The 12,731-nt window shown below is 38.9% G+C and overlaps 1 protein-coding gene across 10 annotated transcripts in view; it reads left to right on the plus strand.

Moving 5' to 3' along the window:
* The window catches only part of MAGI2 (membrane associated guanylate kinase, WW and PDZ domain containing 2), a 1,116,388-nt gene that overhangs the window by 336,493 nt on the left and 767,164 nt on the right, over nt 1–12,731 (plus strand). For all 10 annotated transcript variants that reach the window (XM_050936782.1, XM_050936783.1, XM_050936784.1 and 7 more), the window contains exon 2: nt 2,279–2,395. In XM_050936782.1, coding sequence (XP_050792739.1) covers nt 2,279–2,395 — 117 coding nt within the window. The remainder of the gene's footprint in view (nt 1–2,278; nt 2,396–12,731) is intronic.

The following is a 12,731-nucleotide window of genomic DNA, read 5'->3' on the forward strand; positions in this document are numbered from 1 at the left end:
ACATATTCTTTCTGTGATTTCTCTGACTGCTCTTTAGATCAGATCTTTAAAACAAGTTTTTTTCCATGCTACAGTATATAACAATGTGCAGAGTACAATTTTGGTATGTTGCACTTGTGCTTGCAGGTTGGCAGTTCTTTTCCTGAACCACAGGGGTCAAGTATTAAGGCTGATCTTAAGTTCAGTTATTGAATCTGTGCATAAGAAGTAGAAGGTTATGGATATCATTTATTGTTAATATATATAGTTACAGTTTCATTTGAAATTTACATTTTTACAAAAGTATCGGGTAACTTTTTTTCATGTAATGTTGTAAGGATTTGTGGTGCGTATTTTTGACACAAGGTGAAATAAATGGCTGTTTTGAGAAGGTGAATGTAAACCAAGACTTCATTTTTAGGGTCAGGAATTCATGTACACTGCTAAACGTAGTTACGTCAGAGCCGTTTCCATAAGGTGACTGATTCTAGCTTATGTCAGTAGGCAGACTACATCTGTTGTTCTATAGCTGGCATTTTCTCAGGCTGCCAGAAAGCATCTGCATCAGTGGGTATATTTCATGCATTAGAGAGAGCAGGGAGAGCAAGAGCTGCAAGACCTTTACTCTTTACAGCCAATCAGAAAGGATGGTTAATTCCTATCACTAGCAGAGTGTTTCTGTGTAGCTTTCCTCCAGCCCTCACTTCTCTGTATTCTTGTAATAAACTAGCAGGAGTAGGCATGGTCTAGTCCTATCCATAAAGCCTCTGGTTAGAAACAAGATTTGGTAGTGCTGAAGTAATGGACTGAGTAGCTCAGCTTGGACAGCTGCAGAGTAGAGACCTGCATGGAAGTCCTGACCATCCTGGAAACCAGCACATAGGTACTTTGCATGTCTGATGGGATGTTTATTGTAGAAGTCAGTTGCTTTTGATTTTAACTAAAGCTTGCAATTTATTTATAAGCTTTTGTGGAATTGAAACAGAAATGTTTTGAAGTTGGTGAAAAACAGTGGGGGTACAAAAGATTATTTTGACAGGGAAGTAGGAGTAATTGTAAGGAGAAAAGTATTTTGTTTTTATAACCATTGGCTGTTTCCATTGGCATTTGATGTGATGGGGATAATCAGTCTGGGGAGGATATTTGCTCATGGTGGCAGGACAGGCTTTTTATATACAGAGCCCAGGTACTTTTGTGAAAGTTCTGCTACAACTGTCTTTTGTTTTGCATGATTTGAGGTTGAATGTGCGATGCAACAAGTTAGAAATCAATCCAGTTGTGATGTTTCATCTTGGGGAATATCTCTGTGAATGGCATGTCAAGGGTTTTCTATATTATCCCTCCTCCCTCATGTTAAACAGTAAGAAATGTAGCTGTTTATAGATTTTTGCCTATAGTAACAAAATGTGGTCCATCAGTTAGTTAACTGAGATGGAGGGGAAATATTTCTGGAAATGTTTATTACATAAATTAGATTTGATTTATGTATCTGTTTTTAATCATGGAATATGATGCATTCAATTCACAGCAGAGCAGTGATTCAATGTCTAAGCTGGTTTGCTCTAAAGTAATAGTGAGACTGGAGAGACAGTATGTTCAACCTGCTTCCTGTCATCTACATGCAAGTTTGTAAATTTTTTTGAGATGCCATCACCATGCTATTGATTTGATTTCAGTGGTGGAAATGAAATAAGCACACTTGATTGCTATTATATATTTTCCAGATGAAAGGATCTTTTATAGTGAACATGGCACTGATTATTTATTATTTTTGTGAGCATTTGGGATATTTGAGAGTGTTTTAGTTACATTGTATTCTGACTGCCTTTGGAGTTAGAGCTTTTCACATGTCATACAGGGACAGTTTGGAGAAGGGAATTAGCTTTTAATAAGCTGATGGGCAATGGCTAAGGAATCATGCAGAGCATAATACATGTTATCTGCCTATGCAGTAAAATACTTTGACATCTCAGTCTGTGGTTCATTTTGTTTCATAGATGTCTGGTTTTTTTAACTTTGTGGATTTTACTACTCAGTTGTCATTAAGTATTTTCATTCTTGAAAATAATTGTTTATCAATGAGAAATTACATTATTATGCTGAGTGCATTTCTGTAGCTAAAAACCATCTTTGTCCTGGCAGTAGCATAAAGGAAAGTGATCTGTGCAGTAGCAGAGCCTGCAAGTGACTGATTCTATTGCAAGCAAGGCGATGATTTAATTTTTTTTTAAAAAGAAGTTAAAATCTGTGACTATCTTTGTTTGGTCTTTTATTCAGTGGCTTCTTGTTGCTTTTACAGGAGGCATCGTTGATAAGGACCTTCGTCACTACCTCAATTTACGGTTCCAGAAAGGTTCGGTGGACCACGAGCTCCAGCAGATCATACGAGACAATCTCTACCTCCGCACAGTGCCATGTGAGTATGAGGAAGATTATATGCTCTTTTTCTGGATAAGGTGACCAGTTACCAGAATGAATGTAGATACCAGTTAAAAATCACAAAAGCATCAAAATCGTAAGAGGTGGGGGGATTTTTATTGGATAGAGCGGCTTCTTTCTCATTTGTGGCTTGGTGTAGACCGAATTATTGTTTAGAGACTACTCGAAATAATTCAGAGGCAATTTCTAGCACTGGAAGCTGCAGCTATGGCAAAATGGGTATTTCTGAGTACAGTGGCTTCTTCTGTAGTTGGTCTGGTTCTAAAAAATTAAAATAAAAATGATTTGACCACTTTGCAGGACAGTTAAGCTGGTGTCTGATAGTTGGAATTTTATCCGTGCCGTATAGAATCCATAGAGTTTTATCATTTATGTATTATATTGGAGGAGATGGAAATGTAATAGGAGGAGGAAGAAGGAAATATACAAATTAAGGGACAGCATAGTTTAGTTGCAGCAGGTATGGTCTCGAGTGTTTAACTTGTCTAGCAGCTGCATGAAGTTTTTGGTGGAATACAAGTCAACTATATTTAGATCTGGAGCCTTGGTATAAACTTTTTTGGTCTTATTTTTAGTAGTGAACCAACTGGCATATTTGTAGACTAGCCATATAAAAAGTAGTAATATAAGAAATGGCAGATTAGCAGCACCAAGTCTTTTAGAATAGAGTTGTTTGGTGACTGACAATATGTCTGTCAAAACTGATACCCTTGACATAGTGTAATAGCTTGATAAATGTAATCCAAATCCCAAACTGCTGCATTTAAATCAGGAAGTGCGGCGTGTACACCCTTGAACTTGCAGGTGTGATGGGCCGAAGAAGATGGATTAAAGTAAGTGACTGTAGTACTTACACAATAACGGGTGAATGCACTTTGAAAGCTGTGATGTTGTCAGTGTTCCCATCTGTGTTTTATCTTTCGTGATATAAAAGAAAGGAGATATGTAGCACTAAAAAAGAGGCAGAATCATTTTTCTGTTTTTTGAAGCTGAAGGTAAATAAATATAATACTTTACTTTCAGGTGTACAACCTGTCCCTGGTAGGACAAAAGGATGCTTATATATTATCTAGATGATCAGAAACATTATTTTTGTGTGAGAGTTGTGATCAACTGGGTTTGCTTTAAATGCATTGTGAAGAAGAATAGTGGATCCAAGCAGAGGTGAAAATGCAAAGATGTTTTGAGACCAGGGCCTCACTCAATGTGGTATAGTTAGAAGTTATCTAAACATAGGGGTCTATCGAGGGCCATTGACACAATAGGTTGGGTATTTATAACACCCCTCTTCAATTTAGAGTATCAACCAAAATGGATGGATTGCGACTGATACTTTACTTCTGAAGATATGGATTTTAAAAGACAGTGTGACCAGTGTGAAAACATTAGTCCCTGCTACCTGGCATCCTATGGTGCGGTTTGATAGGGGGAGAACATCTGAGCAGCAGGAGTTTCAGTAGTCAGCCGTTTCTCATGTAGTGAGTAAGTTAAACTTAGCACTATGTCATGCCCTCAATCCACACATGCAAACTCCAGTGACGTCAGTGGAAGCTATGTATGTACACTGAGGGCATGATATGACCTGAAGATTTTTCTAAATCAAGAAATTAACTAGGCCAGTAAAATACTGCATTGCATATTATAGTATATACAGGGAGGTATGTTACCAAGCAGGAGCAAATGTATCACTGAAAAATGATAGGTGCAGTAGGACTATGCAGAAGGATAGTACACTTACTTACAGGTTGGCTTCCAGAGTAGATAGAATTGAATGGAATTGAAATGAACTAGAGGTAAAGAACAATCACAAGAAACTGTTATAGACCCACTTGGATAGGATAAGAAAGCTGACCAGGAAATATTTATACTGATAAGAGAGCCTGAAAAATCCAAGAACATAAATCAGAAGAGATTTCAATTACTTTGATAGTGACATGGATGACAATTGTTGAATTACTAAGTAACCAGGCATGTTCTTGGAGACAGTGTAAAACCATTTTCCTACTCCATTTGCAGGTGGTAGGAAAAAAACAACTATAGTCTGGTAATCATGACATCTTGTTCAAAATGTTCTTACAACCGTTGGAAAGATAGCGTCTCCAAAATATGGGAATTTTAAAATAAAACAATTAAGAGAATACACAGTGAGTTTACCTTTCATTTTTGTTTAAAAGTTTACTTACACCCAAATAATAAATATTTAAAAGGACATCATCATGTACAATAGGCCCCATTTTGTCCATTTGTTTCTTAAAACTGTCAGAATTTAGGAGACTACAATATATCTTACATGTGGGTTTATTCTGCTTCCAGTGTTCATGCGTCAGTCCAGTCAATATTAACAATATATAGACCTGCACATTTAGAGGAGAATGCACTCCTAAACTCTTTTCTGTTTTTAATATACCTTATTAACTTATTTTTTAAAAATTATCAAGGGCCTGGTTTTTCAGGGAGGCTGAGCAGTGAAAGCTCCCATTGGCTTAAATTTGTGCTTCAGGCAGTCAGCACTTCTGAAACTTTATTAGAAGGTAAAAGTCATGGTTGACAATACAAAATGATTTCTTTTATAAACAGTAAAGAGACGATCTCACAGGTATAGAGCAAGATTATCAAATAAACTATTCCATTGCCAGTAGATCTAAGAAAGATGATAAATGTAGCTCATGCATAGGCTTCCCACAAATCCTGCCACAAGACATAGCAGAAGCCAGGTGTGAAAGTAATATGAAACACTTGCTGGTATGGGGGCCCAGCTCCGGGCCCCCAGAAAGGGTGGAGCCTTGGACAGAAGGGGCGGGGTTTGGAGGTCAGCTTCCCCCCAGCCAGCCCATCCATGCTTCCTGGCCTGTGCCACCCTTTTCAATCGCCGGCCCCGGAGCAGCTGCCCCTTTTGCCTCACCCTACATCCGGCAGGGCTGCCGATGGGGGGACAAAAGGGGCAGCGACATTGAAGTGCTGCCGCAGCAATGCTTTAAGGAAGGTCCTTTGCCACGGCAGCACTTTAAGGAGAATTACACCTCACTGTCATCACAGCAAAAGATCTGTAAACTGAGAGTCAGATTAAGACAGAGGCACACAGCTGTTGTTGGAGTGTGTCGAAGCTTTGTGCACAACAAAAAACAGAGGGCCAGATTCTCAGCTGTTATAAATCAGGGTAGGCCTTTAGAAGTCAGTGGAGTTTGGCAAACTTTTACCAGCTGCGAATTTGGCCCACTGAATTATATTTTCCCTTTTGTGCGCAAAGAGACTGAACAGGCAGAAATGCATAAAGATATGCAAAAATAAGAAAAGTGGGTCAAATTCCCTGCTCATTATCCAGTGGGTTTTGTGGGTGTGACTGAGATCAGATTTTGGACTCTTGGGGCTTACTTTCCTTGCATTTTGTTCATGTGTTTGGCCTTGCAATGCTGTTTTCACCAAAGGGGAACTGGCCATATGACCCAATGGCCCAAATACTGCCTTCAGTACGTGTGTCGCAGTAGTCATAGACATATGAAATAGATTTTCACTACATTGTCGATGGAAATTACATGCACATATCAAATGGCACAATTTGGGGCTATATATGCAAGGCTTTTGCAGTGAAGCAGCAGTTAACTAACACAACCCAGAGCTGTGGTGACAGCATTAATGAAGCTGATGCACAAACAAGGAAATGAAGAAAAAGGCATGTTAATTTGAAGCTGCATAAGAAAAGAGATAAAGCAGCAAGGGACACAATCAACATGATGATGCTTTAAATGCTTCAACTATTACAAACAGTGGAGAGCAAAACAAAGTATTTAAAACAGAGCTGGCCCTTTGAGCAGTGGGAGGGACACTGCTATATCCGTCACAGCAATGCAAAGGTCTTTCCTGAAGACCAGCAAACAGAGTTAACTCCCTGCATAGATTACCCACAGCTGTTCAGATGATGGGCTCTGGACAATCAGACTCTTGAAAGAAAGCCAGGGAACTCTGTAAAAAAGTAGTTGGAGGGGAGAGGAGCCTGTTGGAGCACAAATCTCAATGTGCAGTTGTTAGTAGTTGAACTGTCCTTTTCTTGTTTGTTTTTTTTATTATGGGCAGTTCACTCTTAGTGTAATCAGATGGCAGAGGCTTATTGAGGGGTGAGGAGCAATGGCACGGAGGTGTTATGCTGCGCAATATCCTCATGAGGAGGTGTGTGGTGAGATATGGCAGTTGCTAAACCATAGAAAAGTTATAGCAAGCATTTACTCCGCTGTAACTGTCCTGATGCTATCTGGGATGGAGGAGGGGCCATAGACACTCTTCTGAGGCCATAAGTGCTAGGGACAGCATTTGTCATGCTGTATCTTGTGCTGCATTGTGCTTCTAGCCACACTGCAGATGCCACATGCACAGAGCGTTAGAGAGGAAGTGGTTGTTCATTCTTCCTTATTCTTCATGCAGAGATAGTCCTATCTGAGACCTAACTAGCAAGGATAAAGTGTTGTGGAAAACACTGGCTTAGAGGAAAATCTTTTGTTGTTGATGGTGTTGGTGGTAAGGACCTAGTCAGTCCCATTGAGAACATATCGGAGGTGAGGTCTTTTGAAAATGCAGTGCTGTGTATACTTTAGCATCATGGGACAATAATGCCTGATTAGACTCTGTGGGTACTAGTAAGATGCACAGAATTTATAACAATAATAATTCATTTATTGTTATTTATTATTTATGATCAATAATAAGACCATATGAAAGTGAAAGGATAGCTAATACTGGACATAAGACAATCTAAGTCACCTACCAAAGCCAGCATCTGGATGGAGGCTGGTTTTATTTTTGAGATAGGACAGCAAGGGTGATCTAAGAATTATAATTAATAAGTAGCAGTTGATTTTCATCCTTCTGTGAAAACAACAAGGAAGAAGATTAATCTGACCAAAGGATTATGTGCATGTGCAGACATCACACTGCATGATGCTGGTAGAAATGGTAAAATATTTGAGATTTATAATCAGTATGGTGTAATAATATACTTCCAGGAGTGTTCAAAGGAGAGTGTATAGAGGAGACAGATTTTTCTCACAAATTAGCTCAGTGTCAAAAATATCTTTTGATGAGTGAAAAATGACTGCATGACTCTGTTCTAAAATAAATAAATTAAAAAGGCCAGATATTGGCAGTTAAGAGTTGCACTTACTCGTCACGTGGCACTATTGTTAGAATAAAATAACCTGTTCTTAGCACCCGAAAAACAGCGAAGAAGAGTCCACATCGGTGAAAATCACAGCTACTAGCTTTAATGAATGTTTTGTTCTTGCATACAGAAGTGTTAGTTATTGCACTGACTTGACTTTGATGGCTCAGAATAAATCAAGGCAGGGCCCTAGGGGAATGTTCTTGTTATTTATCTAACATGGGCACATGCCAAAGTTGAAAATGAGTGTATTTAATGTTGAGTCATTGGCAGCTATTGATGTATCTTGAGCAAAAATAAAACAAATCATGTGGAAGTGTTAGTAAGATTGAGTTTCATTATTATTTTTACATATATTGCGGTAATGCCTAAAGTCACCACTGAGATTATGGCCCATTGGAAGAGGTGCTGGACACATAGTAAGAGACAGTCACTGTCCTAGGTAACTGGCAATCTAAACAGATAAGACCCAGTAGCTCTCAACCTTTCCAGACTACTGTACCTTTTCAGGAGTCTGATTTGTCTTGTGTAGTCCCAAGTTACACCTCACTACTTGCTTACAAAATCAGACATAAAAATATATACGTGCACAGCACACTGTTACTGAAAAAATGGCTGACTTTCTCATTTTTACCATCTAATTATCAAATAAATCAATTGGATTATTGTACTTACATTTCAGTGTATAGTATAAAGAGTCATTGTCTATATGAAATTGTAGTTTGTACTGACTTCACTAGTGTTTTTTATGTAGCCTGTTGTAAAACTAGGCAAATAGGTAGGTGAGTTGATGTAAACCCCTGGAAGACCTCTCCGTATCCCTCGGGGTCCCTGTACCCCTGGTTGAAAACCACTGAGAAGAAAGGCATGGAAATGAAATCAAGGCACAGAGAGGTGAAGTGACTTGTCCAAGTTTATACAGCAGGTCAGTGACTGAGCTGCAAACACAATGCAGGTTTCTTGACTTCTAGTCCAGTGTTTTACCCTCTGGGCCATTCTGCCTCTCCCATTAGGGGTAATATAACATCTGGTTACATTAAATGATACTGGGAAATAGAAATACCCACAATACTAGTTAAAGTTATCCAGTATAAATATGTTAATCAATGTTAAAAATGATTATGTACTGGTTTTATGTATCCTTTTTATGGATTTTTCATTATAATTTTACGGATTTGTTTTCTTGTTATGCAAAGATGCATCCTAATCTTCTATTGTTGTATAAGGGTCTGGTCCAATGCCCAGAGTGCCATTGACTTTATGGGGTATCGACTCAGGCACAAAATGCTCTGGCACAGGAGCTTTTTGATATAGTTGGTTTGAGAAAGTGGATAATGAGGAAGAGGAATTTGGAGATTTAGTTTTTGAATCAATCAAGATTTTGGGTTAATTAATTTCCAGGGTAAACATATGTCAAAATAGAGTCTGCAAATTGGGAAGAGGCATTGTACAGTTGATAGTCTTCAGGAGGTAAAAGAGACAGGATTTCTGTAAACCGTTCTCAGGTAACTTGTAATGAGTATTTCCAGAAGGTGTCTAACCTCAGCTACTCAGTCATTTATTCTGCTTTGGTGGCAGAGTCCTGTGGCACCTTATAGATTAACAGACGTATTGGAGCATGAGCTTTCATGGGTGAATAGCCACTTATTCTGCTTTGTGCATATGTGTTAAATATTTATCTTACAATTATAGATGCCAAAGAAAAACAAATGGTATTCAAGGGAAGAAAGTGGTATGTGATGTGGTATAAGAATTGTAGTGTGATCCTTTGATATAATAAAGGAAGGAGTAGGATTTTATACATTGTATTTCCTTAGGAAGGTAACATGAAAACTGTGATATTTACACTGCCTCTGCAGCTGCTTTTGCTTATAACAGCCTCTGCTTTCTTGCATTCCTTACCCCAAAAATCAGAACTCTTGAAATCGCAAGTCACTTTTGAATATCAGGAACCAATTTATTTAACTCGCACACTGGCCAATGTGTACCACTGCCCTCAAAGGACCTGACCTTGCACCCCTGAAATCAGTGGGAGTTTTAACAATGACTTTAATAGGAGCAGGCGCAAGCTCTAGAAGTGGGTAACCCTGTCTTTCTTTAGAACAAGATATATCACATAACTAGCTTAAGTGATGTTGTATCTTTGCAGCCGTTTGGAGGTTTTCAGACAACGCCACCTGCATGCTGCTTGGCTTGCTAATAATGCCTGAATGTATGCAGCCAGGAATTTGCTCTTGCACGATATGCATATGGTCACAATTCAGAATTTTTGAGACAATATTTGTTGCTTAGATGAATTATTTTACACTGATCCATTTTTTTCTGAGATCAACACCTCCCACTTTTTCTTATGAGCTCTTTCTAATGTATTGTGCTTTTCTGCATAGATCCTTTCATATTTGTGAGCTACTGAGAAGAAGTGGTATGTGTGATTTAGGTCTAACTTTGAGGCGTCCATATAGTTTTGCAACACGATACCAAATGGATCAAAGACAGTGATAGTTTTAAATGAATCTTGATGATATCAGTAATTTTGTTGATTACTTGAGATATGTATAGAAACATTTACAGATCAAGAACAGAGGGTAATAGAAGAGGTCACAACTAACTTACATTGCAAGCTGGGCATGAGTAAAGGCTCTGAGGTGGAATTCAGGGTATTGGCTTTAGCCTATAAAGTCCAAAATGGTTTTAGTTATCTGGGAGATTATTTCTCTCTCTCTGACACACAGCCACAGTGAATATTGCCAACCGAAAGCAGCCAAACATCATGACACACTTCCAAAAATCATGAGATTGGTTTAGAAATCAAGAGATTTTTTAAAAATAAATTATTGGTCCTTCCTGTTAACCTTCTAGGTTTTTGAACCTTTTGGGTATACTTAGGTCACATATTCAAGCCTTTATCTGCAACCATGAGGGATAGGAATGCAATTTTTTAATGAAAGTTGAGATTCTCATGTAATCACATGACTCCAGGAGCTAGTGTTTTCAGAAAATCACCAAATATTGTGAGATTTCTTATAAAATCACGAGAGCTAGTAATGCAGAACAGAGCTGAGAATGGCAGAGGTGCTCGAACTGAAATTCCCTTGATATAAAGAAGAGGAAAGTGCTAGGAGACTATCTCCTATGAGGGGTCCTTCATTCTGGAAATTGCTCCACCAGAGCCCAGATATGTTAACCTTCTGGGTATGCTGCAAAACTCATCTATTTTCTCTCTCCTCTTAGCCTGTTGAATGTGGAGTGGGCTGACGTAGATATATTTATGGGCAGTCTTTTGCTTATTTGGTGATTTTACTTGATCAGATAGGTGCTCAAAGCAAATTTTCGACATTCAAAATAATAAGAGAGCAAATGGGAGTGGTTTTAAAATAAACATTCAATTTTTATGCCTAAAGTGAAGCTACTGAATCCATATTTAGGCACCTAAAAATACTCAATATAGATTTAGGCAATGAGATATGGAAACGTGTCAAAGTTTCAGTCTGTAACCACAGCAAACCAAATTTCAGTTGTTGGAATTAGGGAGGCCTGCCATACAGTAAACTGACCACTAGAAACTTGTCAGAATGAATATCATGAAGTTCAGAAATGTGATAAGTATTCAGCTGTTCATATGCCTCTCTAAATCCTAGCCAAACCATTGACCTCATCTTCAATTCTGCCAGACTCCCCGCTTGTTCTCATTTCCCTCTGAAAATAACAGCAAAGAGTCTGGTGGACTTAAAGACTAACAGATTTATTTGGGCATAAGATTTCATAGGTAAAAAACCCACTTCTTCAGATGCATGGAGTGAAAATTACAGATACAAGCATAAATATCCTGGCACATGAAGAGAAGGGAGTTACCTTACAAGTGGAGAACCAGTATTGACAAGGCCAATTCAATCAGGGTGGATGTGGTCCACTCCCAATAATTGATGAAGAGGTGTCAATACCAAGGGAGAGAGAATTGCTTTTGTAGTGAGCCAGCCATTCCCAGTCTCTATTCAAGGCCAAATTAATGGTGTTAAGTTTGCAAATGAATTGTAGCTCGGCAGTTTCTCTTTGAAGTCTGCTTTTGAGGTTTTATGTTGCAGGATGGCTACTTTTAAATGTTATTGAATGCCCAGGGAGATGGAAGTGTTCTCCTACTAGATTTTGTATGTTACCATTCCTGATGTCTGATTTATGTCCATTTATCCTTTTATGTAGAGATTGTCCGGTTTGGCCAATGTACATGGCAGAGGGACATTGCTAGCACATGATGGCATATATCACATTAGTAGATGTGCAGGTGAATGAACCCCTGAGGGTGTGTCTGATGTGGTTGGATTCTATGATGGTATCGCTAGAGAATATTTGGGGACAGAGTAGGCAACAGGGTTTGTTACAAGGATTGGTTCCTGCGAGAGTGTTAGAGGTACAGGAACCCCTAATATGGAGAACGTAGAAATGTCAGGGTAAATTACGTTTTTTAATGAAGGCTGTAAGATGCATAGCTCCTTTCTTTTAACGATAGCCTTGAGAATGGAAAGTGAGTGCAGAGAATGAATGTTTGACGCTGATTATTCCTCAGCACAAGCACCTGGGTTCCACTTCTCCAACAGCAAGAGAACCATGGAGGCCCTTCAAACACTTGACCCTTTATGTGTCAGAGGCCACATGCTAGAACACCATTCTGCCAAGCTTTAATAGCTTCAGATAAAATCTTCAGGGTTCTTTAGATGATAAGCACATACATATCATAGCCCTTCTTGGAAGGTTTCTTGAGATCCAAAGAATTTTGTATTCTGTATTGACCTATACTACTTATAGAAGTCTTACCTATACTGATCTTGAATGTAGTTGAAAACTATGCTACCATACCCCTCAACTATGTGGTGTTCTTAATTGTTGGTCCTCAATACTGGGCCCTGTTGCATGTCAATCTGACTGTGCAAATCATCTCTAAACTGGTATCCAGCCCTTGGAGGTTCTGCCATGCATAAGGCAAGTCCTGCGCAATGTAGAGGTTTCCATACCATTGTCCCACATGAGGGAAAGAGCTGATATCTGGTTGGACAAACAGTCTCTTAGGCTCATTGACAACCAGCATAGGTTAGAATAGCTTGGCCCAAAGCACCCCGGTTTTGACTTGTTGCAAATAGAAATGGGACACCAAACATTCCCCAACTGCAGC

The sequence above is a fragment of the Gopherus flavomarginatus genome, chromosome 1 (genome assembly GCF_025201925.1).
Source record: "Gopherus flavomarginatus isolate rGopFla2 chromosome 1, rGopFla2.mat.asm, whole genome shotgun sequence".
Lineage (NCBI taxonomy): Eukaryota > Metazoa > Chordata > Testudines > Testudinidae > Gopherus > Gopherus flavomarginatus.